A 17,240-nucleotide genomic window follows, 5' to 3' on the forward strand; every position below is an offset into this window, starting at 1 on the left:
TGTAATGCGCACTCGTTTCAAACCAAAGCATGACCACATATGTAGCGATAAATGTCGCTCGACAAATCGCGAAGCATGAGCGGATCGTCTTTTGGACCAGGCGTCTGCTGTTGTTCAGAAATAGCATTAATCCACACGTCCTATCAAGGTTCGAGAAAAGTGATGTAAGATGCAGCACTTCTGCTCATCCTTTTGTCTGTGGCTGTGTATTCCATTGAGAGATGATTACTCTCTGTACGAAGTATTCCGGGCAGGGGCTGATTGAAGAAGTTATTCTTTCATCAGGAGAACGCAAATCTAAAGGGGTAGCCAATTCCAATAGATGACGTTAGTGTGTATGGGATGGATAGGGGGCTATGGCGGACGATAATGCACCGCCACGTATTGTTTTGACCACGTTGTACCGAACGTTGTAAGATACCAGTACCTACCTATTAATCTGTTAGGGTCAAACGAAACAAGCATCCATGGCAACTGACAGGCAAGCAGGTTGGAAAGGAAACAATAATAACACCTCAAGCTCCAACGCAATGTCCTGCTTAGACCTGGAGTTGGCATGGTTATCTCTACCGAACACGACCAAGGCAAAACGATTCGGTGTGTCTGCGCATTTGCAAACCAGCCAATGCAGATCCCGTCCAGTCATCGGTCTCATGTCGATTCAAGGCAACAGCTATAAGGTCTGGAACATCAGGTAAGCCACTATCAAGTATACCAGCAGAAGCCAAATGAATACATACTATTCCCAGTACTGTGGCATTGCACAGGTACAGATTAACGACACGCATGGTCTTTCCCCTCTAGACGGACTCCTGCGCTTGGTTTAACCAATTCTTTTGGAGAAGCAGGAAGCAACATGCTAAAGACTCTAATATTACAATATTCTATGGCATACCCTACCCAAGCTAACCATCATAGAATTATCTTCATGCTGACATGTGAGGTATTCAGAGGAGCTGATGCCCCAGATGAAGAGCTCCGTATCTCGAGCCAGAGTGAGTGGGCATAGAAAAACCCAATTAGATGCCTGATCCTCCCGAGCCAGGTCCTCCCAAGCCAGGTCCACCATCAAGATCTTATCCATGAAATAAGATGGTGAAGCAATAATAATACTGATGATATATACCAAGTTGTAACTACTCAATACTTTGGAGAACAAGTTTGAGCTAGGTACGGGAAGATATAATTTCAACCACCTATTTCCTGCCCGCGAAGACATCCAAAGTACTCCATATCCCGTTGAGAAACTCTTACAGTGAGACATAAGGTACAGTACAGTATCCAAGCTTCATGGCCATGTACTAGCGTGTATCATCTAAGTGGAGTAGGAAATTGGGTCTCAGTCACGGTGGCTTCAATAAGGGGACAAGGCAACAGCAGATTGAGGCAGCTGAATGTGGGAAGATAATCCTTATTCTCCACATAATCAAGCAGAGCATCTCTATATCAGAGACAAAGAGTGAAAGGACATTGATATAGTGCCCATTATCATCTTAGATTCTGACTGTATGACAACTACACAGAGTATGTAAATATTATACGCATAAAAAATCCTGGTTGTAAATACAATGCACAATCAGGAAAAGAAACACCGCCTGGCTCAGCCACATATTTACCTAAGTAGGTAAGGTTACTGTTGTCCACAGATGGGTCTGGTAAAATTACATCCATTTCACTGCCAACTCGTTTCATGGTCCTGTCTGCTGTCCATCAATACGGAGTAGTCAGCAGCATGAGGACGGGACTAATAATACCTAATAATGGAAGAGGACCAGCCGGGGAAAAACGAAACATCGCCCAAACGAAATGAGAGCGAGTCCTTAGGCCAACCTAACCTCATTATTAACGCCGATAAACCTCTCTTTCTCTTTAGCATCGAAACTTGACACCACCACCTCCACCAACAACTATCTTTCCTCATCGAAGACCGTTCACCATCTATTTTCCATCCCAGTCCTTTTTTGGATTCTCTCCATCGATAGATTCAAATTAATTCAAAGTTCGCAGTTCCTCTCTGTCTTTCCTTCCTCTTCTTCTCCTCCTTTCAATACCTCTATCTTTTAGTGTTCCGCGCCGTTGCGCTTGTTGCTCCCGTGCACTGTATGTGATAACCCTTTTTGCTCTCGGGCGCCTGACTTGTCCCTTTCTCTACTCTCGACCACCCTCCGCCTATTCCATCACTTATCTACCTACAACAGTACTCCTACCTCCTTTGCTGTTACTTCTCATCAACGCATCCCATCGTCTCTGCGTTGTCATCATTAAATTTTCTAAATCATTCGCTGATCATTGTCTCCTTTCAAGATGGCTGAAATCCGCCGCAAGCTTGTCATCGTTGGCGATGGTGCCTGTGGTAAGACTTGTCTTCTGATGTAAGTTTCATATACTCTCCCTGCCTATGGCGATCATGATCATCGGCAGCACCGAGCTTTTCTCTTACTTGAGCTAATCCCGATTTTCTTTGGATAGTGTCTTCTCCAAGGGAACCTTCCCTGAGGTTAGCTTTCCCCAGCCTTGCCGTCCATCATCGTACTACCGATGCTTGCTGCTCGATTCGAGTCAACTTCGTCGTTCAGTGCTCGAATGACTCTTATCATCTGACACTCCACAATTCTTCAGGTCTATGTCCCCACTGTTTTCGAGAACTACGTCGCCGATGTCGAGGTCGATGGCAAGCATGTTGAACTTGCCCTTTGGGATACTGCTGGTCAGGAAGATTATGACCGTCTTCGTCCTCTTTCATACCCCGACTCCCACGTCATCCTGATCTGCTTCGCCATCGATTCCCCCGATTCCCTTGACAACGTCCAGGAGAAGGTGAACAATAGCCCAGGCGTCCCTTTCTTTCACCCAGGAAGAGGGGGAAAGTGATTCATGCGCGCATACACAGGGGCTGACAGCGTTCATAGTGGATCTCCGAGGTTCTTCACTTCTGCCAAGGCCTCCCGATCATTCTCGTCGGTTGCAAGAAGGATCTTCGTCATGACCCCAAGACCATTGAGGAGCTGCACAAGACCTCTCAGAAGCCAGTCACTCCTGAACAGGTATGTGACCTGCCCGAACATGAACTTGCTCTATAGATTATTGACATATCCGTTCAGGGTGAGGAAGTTCGCAAGAAGATTGGGGCCTACAAGTATCTCGAATGCTCCGCACGAACCAACGAGGGTGTTCGTGAGGTCTTCGAGGCTGCAACCCGGGCTGCCCTCTTGACCAAGACCCACAAGAAGAAGGGCAAGTGCACTATTTTGTAAACTAGTTTTCGTCTCCTTCGCAAAAGGTCTGTTTCTTTCGGAGATTTTATCAACGGATCAGCGTCTCCAATATCTGGTTGCTTCTTTTCACTGAGAGGGGGTTCTCTCCGTTGGCGTGTGCAGATGTGCCTGTGTGCGAGTGTGGATAATGTTCGACTACGGGCACATGAGCTTCATGGGAATTATCTGGCTATGCAGTTGGTCGACTTTCTTCTTTTGCAGACTTCTATTATTTTCTTAGGGAGGCGTTGTCTTCATAACCTTGTGGGTTTTCCTTATTTTCTCGCTTCAAGTTCTCCTAGCGTCTACAGGGCTGCCCGGCTGCTGTAGCAGCGAAATATTGCTTGGTTCCTAGCAAGCAACGGGAAAAAAACGAGGGCGGCCCACGACTGTGAGGGCGTATAGTTCGGAAGCGAGCAATTTGAGGATGGCGTTCTGTCGCGTGTGTCCCGCCAACATACTCTCTTGAGAAATTGATCGAGAAAGGGAGTCGGAATCTCGTGGTATGATAGACGATTCCTATCGCATCGGGTACTGTCAGCAGGGGTTTCATACTTTCCTTTTTTCGGTTAAAGAGAATGCATGAAACTGTCTTCGATCGTTGACGCTCGCATCCTTCAGTCAATCTAGGTTTTGTCCTATTCTCCACGAGTCCCAGGATGTCCGAGTGGTTTCAACACAGATGGTTGCAATAGTGTCACCTGCTCAGGCTCTCAACTAATAATAATGCTGTTACTCTTTTTGTACTAATTGTGTACTGCCTGTTTTCCGCGTCGATAGTATCTGCTTATATCTTCCAATTGACAACGTAGAGTATTAGCAACCTAAGTCTAAGGTAGGCATTGATGAGGGGTACGATCTTACACTGTGGTTGTTTCTCATTACCACGGGTATGTTTGAGCAATGTCTTCAGAAGAACTAGACAGTATGATAACACACCTGTATTGCTACAGTTTTAGTATTCTGGTAAGCAGGATTACTCCTGAGTCAGACCCATCCCTGCATCCACGGAGTAGATAGTAGCGTTCTTCAGAAGAGTCATGTTGAAGTCGACCTTCTAGAGTCTGCTACGGTCCGGGAACTAGTCTACAGGAGGGTAACTAGTAGTACTAAGCAGATTATGTGTCATTCCCACTGGGGCTGGTGCCAGTCTAATTGAGTGGAGACCCAATAGTGCTTGATTTGAATAGATCGGTTTAAATAGATAAATGCATGGCTATGCTCTGCTGCGAGCCCAATACTATGCTAATAGACCAAGGCGTGGCTGATTTAGTCTAACTGGATACTTACAGAATTCATGGTGTCACTTGTCCGATTGCAATCATGTCGACTGTGGTTTACTTTTAGCGCACTTTCTCTCTTTAACGTTGAGCGCCTCTGCGTGAGTACAGAATGAAGAAATATGGTATCTCATAGGAAAGTTCCTAAACCCGAATATATGACATTATCTGTTCAGGTTTAATAGATTCTCTATGTATCGTCTCGCATCAAGGCCCAGCCCCTCGACAAGTTTCCCCGGCCCCGTCTCAGAGCGGGAGGCTTGCAGTCCCGGTGATGATGCACCACCGAGATCTCTGAAGAATCGTGTTCCACTGCCACCGCGAGAATGCCCCGATGCCGAGACGTGGTCGCTTGCTTTGCGGACTAGGAATGCTTCCCACGCGGGAGGGGGAGAACAGCCTTCGCCTTTGCTAACACTTGAATTGAGATCGTCTTGATGGTCCGGGAGTTGTGCGTCAGTGATTCGTACCCAGACGATCCACCAGCCGCGACTAGTCTTGCATGTTCGCTCGAGTTCGAGGGGACGCAGCCTGGTTTCGGCGTATGTGCTCAGGAGGCGCTGGTGAATGTTGAGACTCTCGACGCGGGACCACGGCGAGGTCTCCAGAGAGTAGTATCCGAGGTCCGGAATGTTCGGAATAGAAGACCGGATGGTCAGATTTGTGGGGTCGTAAACGAGATCGTAGACCGGTAGGTTCTTGGTTGAAAAGCGTTTGTTGAAATCGACCGCATTCTCCGACATGAAAATGCGTTCTGCGGCATTTGCAGGTGATGTGGAGTTGCTCAATGGCCTCTGGAGGGGAGCGAGTTGGTGATGAATGCTTTGGTAGAGAGAGACATCGTTCAAGGACGGCGCTTGAGGGTCGAAAAGGAAGGTGTATATAAAAGGTTGATTCTGTTTGTTACATTAGCTGACATCTCAATGAGCAGGCCTGGTACCGGGACTGAACGTACGACATAAACCACTACCCGCAGCTCAACGGATTCCATATCACCTGCTGCGCTTTGTCCTGAACGACCAGCTCGTTGGACATACAGAGTCCGTTGGACTATCTTCTGTGTTAAGTTGGCTGTTGAGTCATCCCTGGCGTTATCTTCAGGAGATTGGTAGTCCACAATGTCAGAGTTATCACGTAGACCAATAATGAATTTTCCGTTGGCTTGGTCCTTGGGTTTGGTGTCGTTGCTAACCCTCGGTGCGCTTTCTTCAGATGCTTCCTGGGAGTAGTCAGAAGACTGGTGCTCTTTCCTTGCGTCCGACTCAGTCTCTTCCCGCTTCAATGCCTCAATGCGGGGGTGTGTGCTGCTTGTGCCGGACGGAAATCTCCAAGACGAGCCGTACCCGAAAGTTAGATACTTGACCAGAGTATCTGATCCAAGACCTATCCAATCGCTGCCCTTGTCGCCCCTGGATGGGGAGTTGTCAGCGCTACTTTGGCGTGTCCCTTGTCCGGCCTCCTGCGTAGCTTTCGATGTTCCTACTACGAGAGGAGGGGGTATCCCTGGGGCAAAGCTGCGTTTTGTCTTCGTGAATTGGGATTTGTCGGTACGGCTAGCTGAGAGAGATTTCGCAGCTGATCGACCACGGTGTCCCCTTCGGCGTTTTCGCCGTCGCGGTGACGTCGGGTCCTCACCCACCCCATACGCATCATAGCCATATCTGAAGATCCATTCCATCCACTGAGAGACCTGTACCAGAGAAGACCTCGAGATGTTGCCGGCTCCGGAGAATATGACACCATCTGATGGACGAGGGTAGACGTCCGAACCAAGCCAACTTCCCTGATTTTCGCCTGCGTCAGCAGGATCTTCAGATCTCTTTGTCGTTGCTAAATCCTCCGCCGCGGAAGGAGGATCGCCGAATCGGGAGACGACTAGATCCACTAGGCCGTCTGTTCTGAGTACATAGTCCTCAAGGACCTCTCTCTCCCCGCTTCCCCATTCTTCCTCGCCCACTCCGATGCCAAGCTCGCCGCCAGCAGAGAGCTTTATGCCGTTATATAATTCAACGGTGGGGTTCCCGGTCAGGAGAATGTCCCAGCTCCATGCAAATTTGCTCCAAAAGCGCTCAAGAAAAGTGCAAAACGAGGACCTTCCAACGCGGTCGTACAGACGCTGAAGCGTAAGCTCATGATGAAGGAGGAATAAGGAATGAGCCCGGCATAGCTGTTGTTTCAAAAGTTGCGGCGGACAAATCTCTCTCGAGGAGTAATAGAAAGGAGAAGCACCGGATGTATCTTGCTGGGAGGCGGCGCCACTTGCTGAATCATTGGGAAGCCTAGTGAGATCTATTGACTGTGATAACATCGTCAGCGATCACCTCAGAAATGCCCCGCGACGCCATACTTACTGCTAGTATCCACCAATTTTCCTCCAACTCATGTAGTATGACGGTAGATTTTTCTGTCTCCACATACTCGACCGATTTACCCTCGGAAAAATTCCTGGAGTACCATCTCAGCTTCATTCAGCCTCTGAAAACGTTGTGATTCGAACCTGGCGAAGCTGACCATTCCCTGCGCCAGTCCTATCTGGCGCAGCCTCTCATTTTGCCCCTCAGTAAGCTTTGCATCATCGTTACCGAGAACCGATCGTTCATTTCGTCGTGATCGCTCTGTTCTGGAGGTGTAAAAAACAACCTGATCGCCGATACTTTCGTCTGTCGGTCCGAGGAGGGGGTTGTATATCGCAAGAAATGAGAGCTGCGCGGGAACCACTGAAGTCAATTCGCTATCTGGCATCGCATGTCCAGATCATGCCACTGCTCATCACAGAGATGTGGCACACTTGAGCACGACTATGTCGTTGGAAGACGAGCTGCGCTGATCAGATGGCCATGTTGACATGGTGACATCACGTGGCTGAGCATCGGGAAAGCTTCCGCGGAGCTTCACTTCAAGACCGCGACAGCCAAATAACAAATACAGAACCCGTCTCACGAGGACATGGGCAGGTTCAGACCATGGTTCATATCATGAGAGCTGGAGCTCTCTGCCGCCATAGAAGCGCTTTCTCAAAGCCCAGCTTTGGATATCGATTCCTTGCGACGAAAACATACGACCCTCTCCGTATCCTCTTTTGCGGAGCTGACGAGTTCAGCATAGCTTCCTTGAAAGCTCTACATGAAGAACATGTCAAACGCCCAGATCGAATATCGTCAATTGACGTTGTTTGCAGACCTGGAAAAAGAGTAGGGAGGGGTTTGAAGAAAATACGGGAGGGTACTCTATCCACTTTCAAGGATTAATATGCTTGGAATTATGCTCACTCATTTTCTCTGGTCAATAGTCCCTATCAAGGCGGTCGCATCAGAACTTTCACTCCCAATTCACGAGATAGACACATTCAAAGGCTGGGCGGTAGATTATAGTCCTCGCCGCCTTGGTAGACTTGCGTACTGATGCTGTTAGCCCCCAATACTGCCCGGAGGTCCCATCAATCTGATAGTGGCTGTGTCCTTTGGCTTATTCGTGCCTCCCCGAATCCTCAATGCCGCCAAATACGGTGGATTGAATGTTCATCCATCTCTGCTTCCCGAGTACGCCCCTCAAGATCCTAAGCAGTTCCTCAAGAGGGTTCGTCTAACGGACGAATGTCTAGTTTCCGTGGTCCCGCCCCGCTACACCATACTCTTCTAGCAGGGAGAACGAAAACCGGCGTTACGCTTCAAACCCTACATGTCAAGCATTTCGATCACGGCGTCATCCTCCAGCAGACTCCAGCCCCCGGTTTTGAGATACCGAATCCTGACACATGCACCGTTCCGGAGCTTCTAAACATCGTTGCCCCTAAGGGAGCGGAGATCCTCTTGGATGGTATTCGCAAAGGATTGTTCGTCCCTCCCATAGAAGACGCAGGCTGGCGGGCATCACAGGGCGATGAGCCATTAATTCATGCGGCGAAGATCAAGCCAGAGGATCGACACATAGACTGGGTCAACTGGACATGGAAGGACATCAACAGGCGGAATCGCGTGCTCGGTCCGCTCTGGAGCAAAACCCTCGCGGTTAGCGATCCTACTTCGGGAAATCCTTTGTTCCAACAGCGCCGAGTGATCTTGAGCGAGATGGAGGAAGTAGATACGCTAAAGGGCTGCGAGGCATTCTCTCTTATTCCCGGTTTGCCTTTTGTGGATAGCGCACATCCGATTGATCGCCAACAAGGGAAGGGGCTGTACGTGTTCACAAGAGATGGCAAACTGATTCAGATTCATCAAATGAAGGTCGAAGGAGAACAGAATGCAGATGGTGTTCGCGCCGCGCTCAAAGCTCGGATGCTTAGCGATCGAACCTTTCACTCTGGCGCTGCCGACTTCACTCCTTTTCATAATCCTTTGCAATGAGCAAAAAAAGGGCCAGCATCGTCGTTTTATTTTCATTATTCTAACAATACGATACCACTTACAACGTTGCTCAAGTCTCAATATCTATATGTTTGACAGCTATCACCATGCTCCAGCTGGTCTTCGGGGCAACAACGCCTATTTGATCGCAAAACCGGCATCTGCATTGTCAGCATTGCGACAAATGACATAAATTGGATCACCTACCAACTTGGATGGACTGTCCAGTCATGGACGAGTTCTGAGCTAGCATAACATATGCGTTGGCAGCGTCCTCCACCTCAGGCTAATGGTCACTCGATTAGCTAACGAGGGGCAAGTATAAAATTTCGGCCTATCTTACCAATTTCCCAAGTACCGCTTTGTTCTTGAAGGCTGCGATCTTTTCAGGAGGGAACCGTTGCCCCTGTGATTTGATTAGCCCGAGTTCTGCGCTGCTCACTCTGTCTCGGTCTGACATACCCATTCAGTGAGCAAGAGAGCAGGAACCACAGCGTTGACACGGACTTTTGAACCTTGACTCTGTGCGAGGCACTTCATAAGGTGCAAGCCTATGTTGGAATTGTGAGTCATGGTTCACTCATGGCTTTGCCTATGTGTCCTACCTGCTGCCTTTGTCACAGCGTATGGTATGCTGCTTCCGCTTGGTGTGACAGCCTAAATGGTTATGTAAGTGTCAACCTTCACAATATATATTGACCCAAGGATGGGATTTGTGGCTACCTACCGCAGTGGACGAAGTGATAATGAAGACACCGCCGTCGGGGTTTGCATTGAATGTAGGAAGTGCTTCCTTGAAGAGGTACCAACTGCTCTTGACATTCGTTGACCAGCACTGGGAAAGACTGTCAGATATTGTTCTCTATAAGAGCGGTCTTCATTACCCTGTCCCAGTCCTCATCGTCCATAGCGTCTAAATTGCCGAATGTAGTCATTTTGGTCCAACCCTTGACGGCAATTAGTCCGAGGCAATATCGTGAGAAGCATGCACTGATAGAACTCACTGCATTTGATACCACAATATCTAGACCTCCAAGCTGTTCAATCGTGGTCTTGATCGCATTGCTGCAGTCTTGACGGCGACTTGCGTCCTAGATTTGCAGGCCCCGGTCAATTGCATAGCTCAGCGAATCTATCTAGCACCCACTTGTGGATTACCACAGCAGCTGAGCATAACTTACACCTTGAACAGTGATTGCCTTGACGCCGTACTGAGTCCGTAGGCTGGACGCGAGCTCCTCCGCAACGTCTTTACTCGATAGGTAGTTGATCGCAACATTACACCCTTCAGCAGCGTACTTTTGAGCCACTAGAGCTCCCAATCCTCTGAATACTCGTCAGTGTCATTCAACAATAAGAAGCGGGAATAGCAGATGTACCGAGAGCCACCAGTGATCAGGGCATTGCGGCCTTTTAAGGAGTAGGACATGATTTCCCAAATCACTTTTCAGAGTTCGAATGTATATTTATGGAGAATGTGAAGAGAGTGTCTAAACGCTATAAGGAAGAATAACTGTCGAGACTTCAACAGTATAATGGTCGATTGACGCGGGGTAACGCATTTCACCTACGGGGAAGATATCGGTATAATTCCGATATCTGCATGGGAGCCAAATTGTGAGTTGCCTTGTTTGACGGGTTTGGGCTCAACCCTGTCTATCTCTACCTAAGTACTAGTGTCCTATTCAAGAAAGGCAGTAGGCGATCACAAGACTCGATTGACGATCTCAAGCACATCTCAACCACTGCGGGGAAGAACATACCGAGTTGAGGAGCTGCATTGGGCGCGTATAACTGACCTCGGCTCTGCTGTAAGTGTTGTGGCTGATAGACACAGCTATATTGTTTTCATTATCTCACAGTATCTGTTATAATATACATATTCTAAAAATATGGTAGATTGAACCTCAACGCCATCAGAATGCAATTAGTCTACCAGCGTACCGGCATATTCGGTCTTCCTCATGCCCCTCCAGGCCTGTTTTCCTGCCAGATCAGGCCATTGCACGAGAAATCGATCAGCAAAAGGTAACAACAGTTTTCCGCTTAGACTAAATGTTGTGACCCGTGCCCATGACTCTACATAAATGGTACGCAGCTGGAAGTGAACTGGTGCCGGCGCATCCTCTGATCTCTTCGCTTGAGATGATCTCGAGCTATCCCTGTCTTGGTGGTTCTTGATATTGAAAAGAGACTTCAGATAGTGAAACAGTCGCAAAGATTTGGCAGCCAAAACCATACAGACTGCAGTAGCCGGACCGTTGGTAAGGATAACATCCGGGTAAGGCGAGTTCGTTCTCGGAAGCGGCGACTTTTGCTCGGGATGACGGCCGCGGAGTACAAGAAAGCAAGCATAGAAACATTGAAGGGTTGAAAGAGGAGCAGTCAGGTAAGACTGGTGCACACGACGCGCGCGAGGAACCGTGACGATTGCGTAGGAATCTGCGGAGTTGCTGCCATTGGCAGGAAATGATAGCTTTGAACTTTGCTTCAGCCATTCTGTCTCAAACTCCACAGCCCTCGCAGCGCTGAAATTGTCTCCCGAGCTGACGACGTAGGTGCGGTAAGTATATGTCGAGGGGTCGAGTTTCATACGCCGCAACATAGAGAACATCTCCGCAGTATGTCCGCCGCTGCCTAGAACGACGAGAAGATGAGTTGGACTATTCTTTCGTCGCCACTTCGGAACTTTGGAGTTTTGCGATACTGATAGAGCACGAATGCAGAGCTGAAAATAGGGTCATGAGCACGCCGCAAGAAGGAGGGATTGAGAGGTGTCCTCACAAGTACTGCGATAGTGCCGCATATGGCCGCAAATAGGAGGCCATAGAGGATTAATTTGACCCACGGCAGAGCCATGGGGAGCTTATTTTCGTGAATTCAGACAAGGATTGCCAGTTGAAAGTAATATTAGCCACTGTTGTAGCTAGATCTCATCCCCAATGTAGTGCGCTTGAAGACACGGTAGTCAGAAAACGACACCTCTTTCGCTTGATTTTGTCGGCATTCTAGCCCTGGCAGACTCTCAGAACTGGAAATACACGTTAGATTAGCATTCAGTTGCAACTACCCTAGACCCAATGAGCCATTGTGTCTTGGGATGGCTGGAGTTGTCAACATCCCCATGGTGTTATATCATTGGATTGGTTGGAGACGGCACGTGGTCCGTGCAGATTTCGGTGATTATTTTCCTGTTGTTGTCTTAACTCCTGCGATAGACAAAAACACCAAGGATATCCTTTATCATCATTCCATAAATAAATTGTTTTTCAAGTGAAGTAGATGAACTAGATTCTCTTTTGGAACAATCATCATCAATGTCATCGGATCTGACATGAAATACTAAACCATGTTCTCCAAGCGACTAAGCTGCTTCTATTGTGGACATCGCTCTGCGCAGGCTGACAGAAACGTTCGCAAATGGCGCTGCAAACACTGCGAAGCGGTCAACTACCTGGATGAGGTATGTGCTTGCTTTTGTATGCCTTCGTTCTTAGTATATTCCGGGTTAACGCAGATGCCGTCATTAGAAAGGAGAGATTACCGACCCTCCCGCCGCTGAAACGAATCCTGCTGTTTACGGTCCTGGAGCCACAGACGTTCCATTTGAGTCGGTTGACCTTACAGGATCCGGCCTCTTCTGTGCTCAGTGTGTTCGCAACCAGCATCTCTTCACAAGTGCACTTGCCTCTTATTTTCCGTCGCCGGAGGATCCAAATTATAGCGCCTACGAGCGGGAATATCCCAGTTTTCGCAGGAACCTGGAGGAACGATACCCGCAAGTATGTGCAAACTGCGAACCTCGGGTGAAGGAACGGATACGTCAAGCTGGATATGAGGCGAAATCGGACCACCTTCGACGGATGATGGACAGGAGCAAAGCGGGAAGGGCAGCGAGACACGCGCGGCGGTGGAATTGGAGAAATCTACTGGTGTCAGCGGGTGCCATGGGCTACTGGGGCAGCGTTGCTGGTCAACTGTCCTGGGATACTCTGGGCGCTCTGAGCGCCGATCATCATCTGCGCGATATGTATGATGACTTATCGCCGCCGTCCATTGCGTCGTGCGCTCGTGCGACGTTACAGACACGTCAACTACCGAGTTCATGCTGGATTGATTTGTCTCCCTACGCTGGTCTAGCTCTGATTGCGGGAATCCTGTCCTTGTGGTGGAACCCGAAACTACGACTCAAGGTCGAAGGCAGAGGAGGACGCTTCGTCGGGCTGGGCGAATACTATCAGGTGCAGCTCATCGTCATGGTGGCGCGATGCGTCTTCTGGGCTGTACTTAAAGACCCTTCTTCGAGTGGACTACAACCGACATTGCCGCCGGCTCTGCATCTGTTTATGATACTCTTCACGATCCTGGTAAGTCTCCTCGTCTTCGGGGAACGAATGAATCGCACGCTGACAGAATCCCAAGTCCGTCGTTATCTCTCGGCGCGTTGTCAAGTATGACACTCGCCCACTGGTCGCATGGTCGGATAGCACGCCAACGGCGACTCCTAGTAAGAAAGCAGTTGCGTCACCCGTTGCGCAATCGAGCGCTACTACTCAGCGTTTCACCAGCCTTCGCGGAACCGACCAGCAAGCTACTCCACGCTTCCCGCTTGAGAAGCTGGCAACTCCCCGACCAGTACCGGAAACAGAGCCCATTATTCCTCCCACGCCTCCCCCAGAGGTGGACGATATGGATTGGACCCCTTCTGTACAGCACGAAATCTCGCCGACGGTTAGTGTCCGTCAGAGAGACACACCGTCTGTCCTCAACGGACCTCTACCGTTCTATGGATCACTACCTGCGGCCCCTAAACCTCCATCATGGGCCCTTCGGACTCAATCTTCGCGGCCGAAGCCTATACAGCAGGTTGTTGAACGCAACCCATTTCACCGTACACCCACTCAGTCGCCAAGTTCCTGGCAACGTAAACCCGCCGCTCAGGCAGATTCGGTCTTTGCACCTCCAAAGTTCTTTCCTACCAGTGACCATCTCGCTTCAACTGGGCTGGAGAGTTTGTTCGACCGAGCTTTTACGATCAAATCTCCTGAGGATGAGGGAAATGAGAACTGGCAGCAGCACCAGCGAGCATCGAGTGCGCATGCTCGCCAGTCTGCGGATATGCAGACACTCTTTATGTTCCAATACTTTCGGGTGGGCCTACTACTAGCATCTATTGCTGCCTGGCTTCTGTCACAGTATAACCATCTCTCAATTCCTGGCAATTATGTCGAGGTGGCGTCTCTTGGGAGTGCAAGTCTGATTGCGGGATTTGCACTGTTGGATGTCCTCAAGCAGCCCATCGCGCAATGGAACGGCATGGAGATCCTTGTTTATTTTGCCGAGCTTGTGGCGGCCGTCCACCTTGGGGGGCACCTTCCACACGTGTCGTTCGAGAGACATTATTTTGACAGATATGGGAAATTTCTATTGATCTTCATGACCGTTCAGGAAGCATTGGGGCTGTTATCTCTCTACCGTATTGCGACAACTGGCGATACTGGCTCTCAAGTGCAGCAGCCCAGCCAGTCTCCGGACGCAAGCGCCTCGGGCAGTCCATCACTCGGAAGCCATGTTCGGCCCGAGCAACCATCTTCATCATTCAGTTCTGCTGAGCCCCCTGTTCCCCCTCTTTCATTTTCTTCGACTGCTGCCGGTTCCAGCTTCGTGACGCGGTCGCCGGAGGCACAGTACCAACTAGCATTCCCGAACCAGAATCAAGGTCTCAAACGTGATCACAGCTTCACATTGAATAGTCTGAAGGACAATGAATCCGACTTCTCTGATGCCTACGATCGCGATTCAGACACCGAGACGACTGTGACGACGGCGACGACAGCCACAAGCAACACGGTCAGGAATATCCGCTACGGACGGAACCCGACCGATACATTCTTCTCACCAAGACGCTCAGAGCTTGGTCCCGGAATCGGGGGGTTAAGTCTTGATGACAAGCCCACCCGGCGAGTGACGCGCAGTCAGTCGCAGAGACTCGCCGGAAACGAGGGAATTCGTAAATACTCGATGCGCGGTTTGAAGTAACCGTCTGGACAGCTTCAATCATTTCTTCTTTTTATGCTATGACGCGCATTAGCGGCGTTGGGGTTTGCGTTCTTTTGAGATCCAGATATTTGCATTCATTAAGATATTGGGTTGTGTCACAGGTTCAATTGTTAGAAGCGTTCAAGGTCTGATTGATTGATTGATTCATTTTGCATCCACTTACCCCAGTCTGTCTTCTTGTTTCATCACTCTGCTGTGTGGGAATTTACCGCGGGTTTGTACATAACGACAGGAATATACGACTTACGACCAATGATGAACAGATATTTAAGTCCTACAAGTTCCGATGCCGTTTACTAGGGCAATTTTGAACAACACGACCATCTATCAAACAGTATACTCTGATTCATAGCAAGTTACGAGAACTCTCTCACCAGGACATTACAAGCAGAGCTATCTACTGCCTTTCAACCCTTGTCTCAACGACGGTCTCAGCCTCCTTGTCGGTCGAACTCATGGCCCGCTCAGCATCAGCCACCTTGCTATCCTGGGGGGTTGTGACGCCGAACAACTCATCCATTTTCTCGAGCGAGAGACCTATTCTCATCAGCATGAACTGTTGATTGGCCGGGGAGGGGGAGAGTTACCCTTGGTCTCAGGGATGAAGAACCATACGAACACACCCATGGAGAGACAGAAGCAGGAGAAGATGATGTACGTTCTTTGAACCGTTAGCATGGGTCTCATCTCAGGGGATTCTGGGGAGGGAGAGTGGTACCCATAACCATTCGCACCAACGGTAGCAAGCATATTGGGGACGGCGCGGGCGACGACAAAGTTGAAGAGCCACTGGGTAGCGGCAGCGAAGGAGACGTTCAGGCCTCGCAGGCGGGCGGTGGGGATCTCGGAGACGTAGATCCAGCAGACGGGCCCCCAGCCGAACTGGAAGCAGGCGGCGAAGAGGAAGATGCAGACGAGGGCGACGTAGCCGGCGGGGATGACGGGCTCGCCGGTTTTGGGGGGCGCGATGCGGACGTACAGGCCGATGTAGAGCATTGTCAGGCCCTGGGCGACGGATGTCCAGAGGAGGGAGCGGCGGCGGCCGAGGGAGTCGGCGACGAAGACGAGGAAGACGGCGCAGCCGACGACCTTGACGATGCCGTAGACGCCTGTGGCGAAGAGGCCGGTCGCGTTGCCGGTGACGCCCAGGTTCTTGAAGATCTGGGGTGCGTAGTAGTTGATTGCGTTGGTGCCGGTCATCTGCTGGCAGATCATGAGGAAGATGCTGATGAGGGCGCGCTTGCGGTTGCCCGGGATCGTCCACATCTCCCGCATGAGGTCCCAGGGGCCCGAGCCGCCGATGAGCTGGCGCTCGTGCTCGAGCTGCGCGACGATGTCCTGGAATTCGCGCTCGACGTAGGGGTGGGTGGGGGGCAGGTGGCGCACTTGGGATAGTGTGGTGCGCGCGGCTTCCCAGCGGTCCTGGCGGGCGAGCCAGCGTGGGGACTCGTTGCACAGGAGCATACCGACCAGGAGGAGGATGGCGGGGAGGGCCTGCATGGCCAGCGGCACGAGGTACATGGCCGGGCCGCTGATGTGCAGCAGGGAGCCGTAGTTGATCCAGAACGCCAGCATGATGCCCATGGTGATGAAGAGCTGGTACAGCCCGGTCAGCATGCCACGGATGGCACGAGGAGCGTTCTCCGACACGTAGAGGGGGTTGATCATCGAGGCGAAACCGACACCGAAGCCGGTGATAAGTCTGCAAAGACGGATCGTTCAGCGCATGGTCCGCACGAGTGTAACGCAGGGGCTCGGGGTCACTCACCGTCCTATGTACAGGGCTTCCAGGTGGCCACTGGCGGCAACCTGCATGATCACACCAAGGATCGACATAATCGATGCCGATATCAGACCGGGCTTTCTTCCCCAGCGATCAGCCACCTGCGAAGCGATGAGGGCTCCAAAGAAACAGCCCGCTTGCAGCGTGGACACAATGTTGGCAGACAAATTTGCCTGGTCGACTGAACTCAGATTGGTCAGGCCATATTTCCTGGTGACGGTTAGAACAAACTCGCCATGGTTATATTCTCAGCAAGGAGACGCACGCCATGAAAGGTTTCATTGTGAGGACGCCCCCAATGATACCTGTTTCCATCCCAAAAAGCATACCACCAAAGCATGCCTTACAGACTCGTCAGTCTCTGAATACGAGGGATATTGTAGGACAACTGACCGAGCAGGCAAGCATATACACCCTCCACCCATAGATTTCCTTGGGATCCTCTCGTATCGCCTCATTGTGGACGAGCTTTCTGAGGAGGGCAGACATGTTGACGACGACAGTAGGCTCGTCAGCAGAG

General features: G+C 50.3%; 7 protein-coding genes across 7 annotated transcripts, besides 1 other annotated feature; 3 read left to right on the forward strand and 4 right to left on the reverse strand.

The window, feature by feature from the left end:
* The first annotated feature begins 1,031 nt into the window (after window positions 1-1,031).
* Window positions 1,032-1,063: a microsatellite.
* Window positions 1,064-2,304: 1,241 nt separating this feature from the next.
* Window positions 2,305-3,254, forward strand: rho1 (Rho family GTPase RHO1; the record flags this gene model as incomplete). Its single annotated transcript, XM_001257806.1, has 5 exons — window positions 2,305-2,372; window positions 2,470-2,497; window positions 2,620-2,817; window positions 2,910-3,044; window positions 3,102-3,254. 5 exons carry the CDS (start codon window positions 2,305-2,307, stop codon window positions 3,252-3,254), a joined length of 582 nt encoding a protein of 193 aa, XP_001257807.1.
* Window positions 3,255-4,698: 1,444 nt separating this feature from the next.
* On the reverse strand, window positions 4,699-7,276 carry NFIA_052560 (uncharacterized protein; the record flags this gene model as incomplete). The annotated part of the gene is made up of 3 exons (XM_001257807.1): window positions 4,699-5,430; window positions 5,490-6,830; window positions 6,989-7,276. The coding sequence occupies 3 exons, from the start codon at window positions 7,274-7,276 to the stop codon at window positions 4,699-4,701; spliced, it is 2,361 nt and encodes a 786-aa protein (XP_001257808.1).
* Window positions 7,277-8,127: 851 nt separating this feature from the next.
* NFIA_052570 (methionyl-tRNA formyltransferase) lies at window positions 8,128-8,877 on the forward strand (the record flags this gene model as incomplete). Its single annotated transcript, XM_001257808.1, has 1 exon — window positions 8,128-8,877. One exon carries the CDS (start codon window positions 8,128-8,130, stop codon window positions 8,875-8,877), a length of 750 nt encoding a protein of 249 aa, XP_001257809.1.
* A 199-nt stretch (window positions 8,878-9,076) lies between these two features.
* On the reverse strand, window positions 9,077-10,306 carry NFIA_052580 (SDR family NAD(P)-dependent oxidoreductase; the record flags this gene model as incomplete). Its single annotated transcript, XM_001257809.1, has 9 exons — window positions 9,077-9,163; window positions 9,221-9,283; window positions 9,340-9,428; window positions 9,483-9,534; window positions 9,605-9,712; window positions 9,762-9,824; window positions 9,882-9,968; window positions 10,059-10,203; window positions 10,257-10,306. The coding sequence occupies 9 exons, from the start codon at window positions 10,304-10,306 to the stop codon at window positions 9,077-9,079; spliced, it is 744 nt and encodes a 247-aa protein (XP_001257810.1).
* Window positions 10,307-10,804: 498 nt separating this feature from the next.
* Window positions 10,805-11,491, reverse strand: NFIA_052590 (glycosyltransferase family protein; the record flags this gene model as incomplete). The annotated part of the gene is made up of 1 exon (XM_001257810.1): window positions 10,805-11,491. One exon carries the CDS (start codon window positions 11,489-11,491, stop codon window positions 10,805-10,807), a length of 687 nt encoding a protein of 228 aa, XP_001257811.1.
* Window positions 11,492-12,226: 735 nt separating this feature from the next.
* Window positions 12,227-14,916, forward strand: NFIA_052600 (uncharacterized protein; the record flags this gene model as incomplete). The annotated part of the gene is made up of 3 exons (XM_001257811.1): window positions 12,227-12,340; window positions 12,408-13,244; window positions 13,291-14,916. The coding sequence occupies 3 exons, from the start codon at window positions 12,227-12,229 to the stop codon at window positions 14,914-14,916; spliced, it is 2,577 nt and encodes an 858-aa protein (XP_001257812.1).
* Window positions 14,917-15,334: 418 nt separating this feature from the next.
* On the reverse strand, window positions 15,335-17,209 carry NFIA_052610 (sugar porter family MFS transporter; the record flags this gene model as incomplete). The annotated part of the gene is made up of 6 exons (XM_001257812.1): window positions 15,335-15,474; window positions 15,525-15,598; window positions 15,656-16,639; window positions 16,706-16,930; window positions 16,986-17,062; window positions 17,114-17,209. 6 exons carry the CDS (start codon window positions 17,207-17,209, stop codon window positions 15,335-15,337), a joined length of 1,596 nt encoding a protein of 531 aa, XP_001257813.1.
* Between the last annotated feature and the right edge of the window lie 31 nt (window positions 17,210-17,240).

Source organism: Aspergillus fischeri, genomic scaffold (genome assembly GCF_000149645.3).
Source record: "Aspergillus fischeri NRRL 181 1099437636266 genomic scaffold, whole genome shotgun sequence".
Lineage (NCBI taxonomy): Eukaryota > Fungi > Ascomycota > Eurotiomycetes > Eurotiales > Aspergillaceae > Aspergillus > Aspergillus fischeri.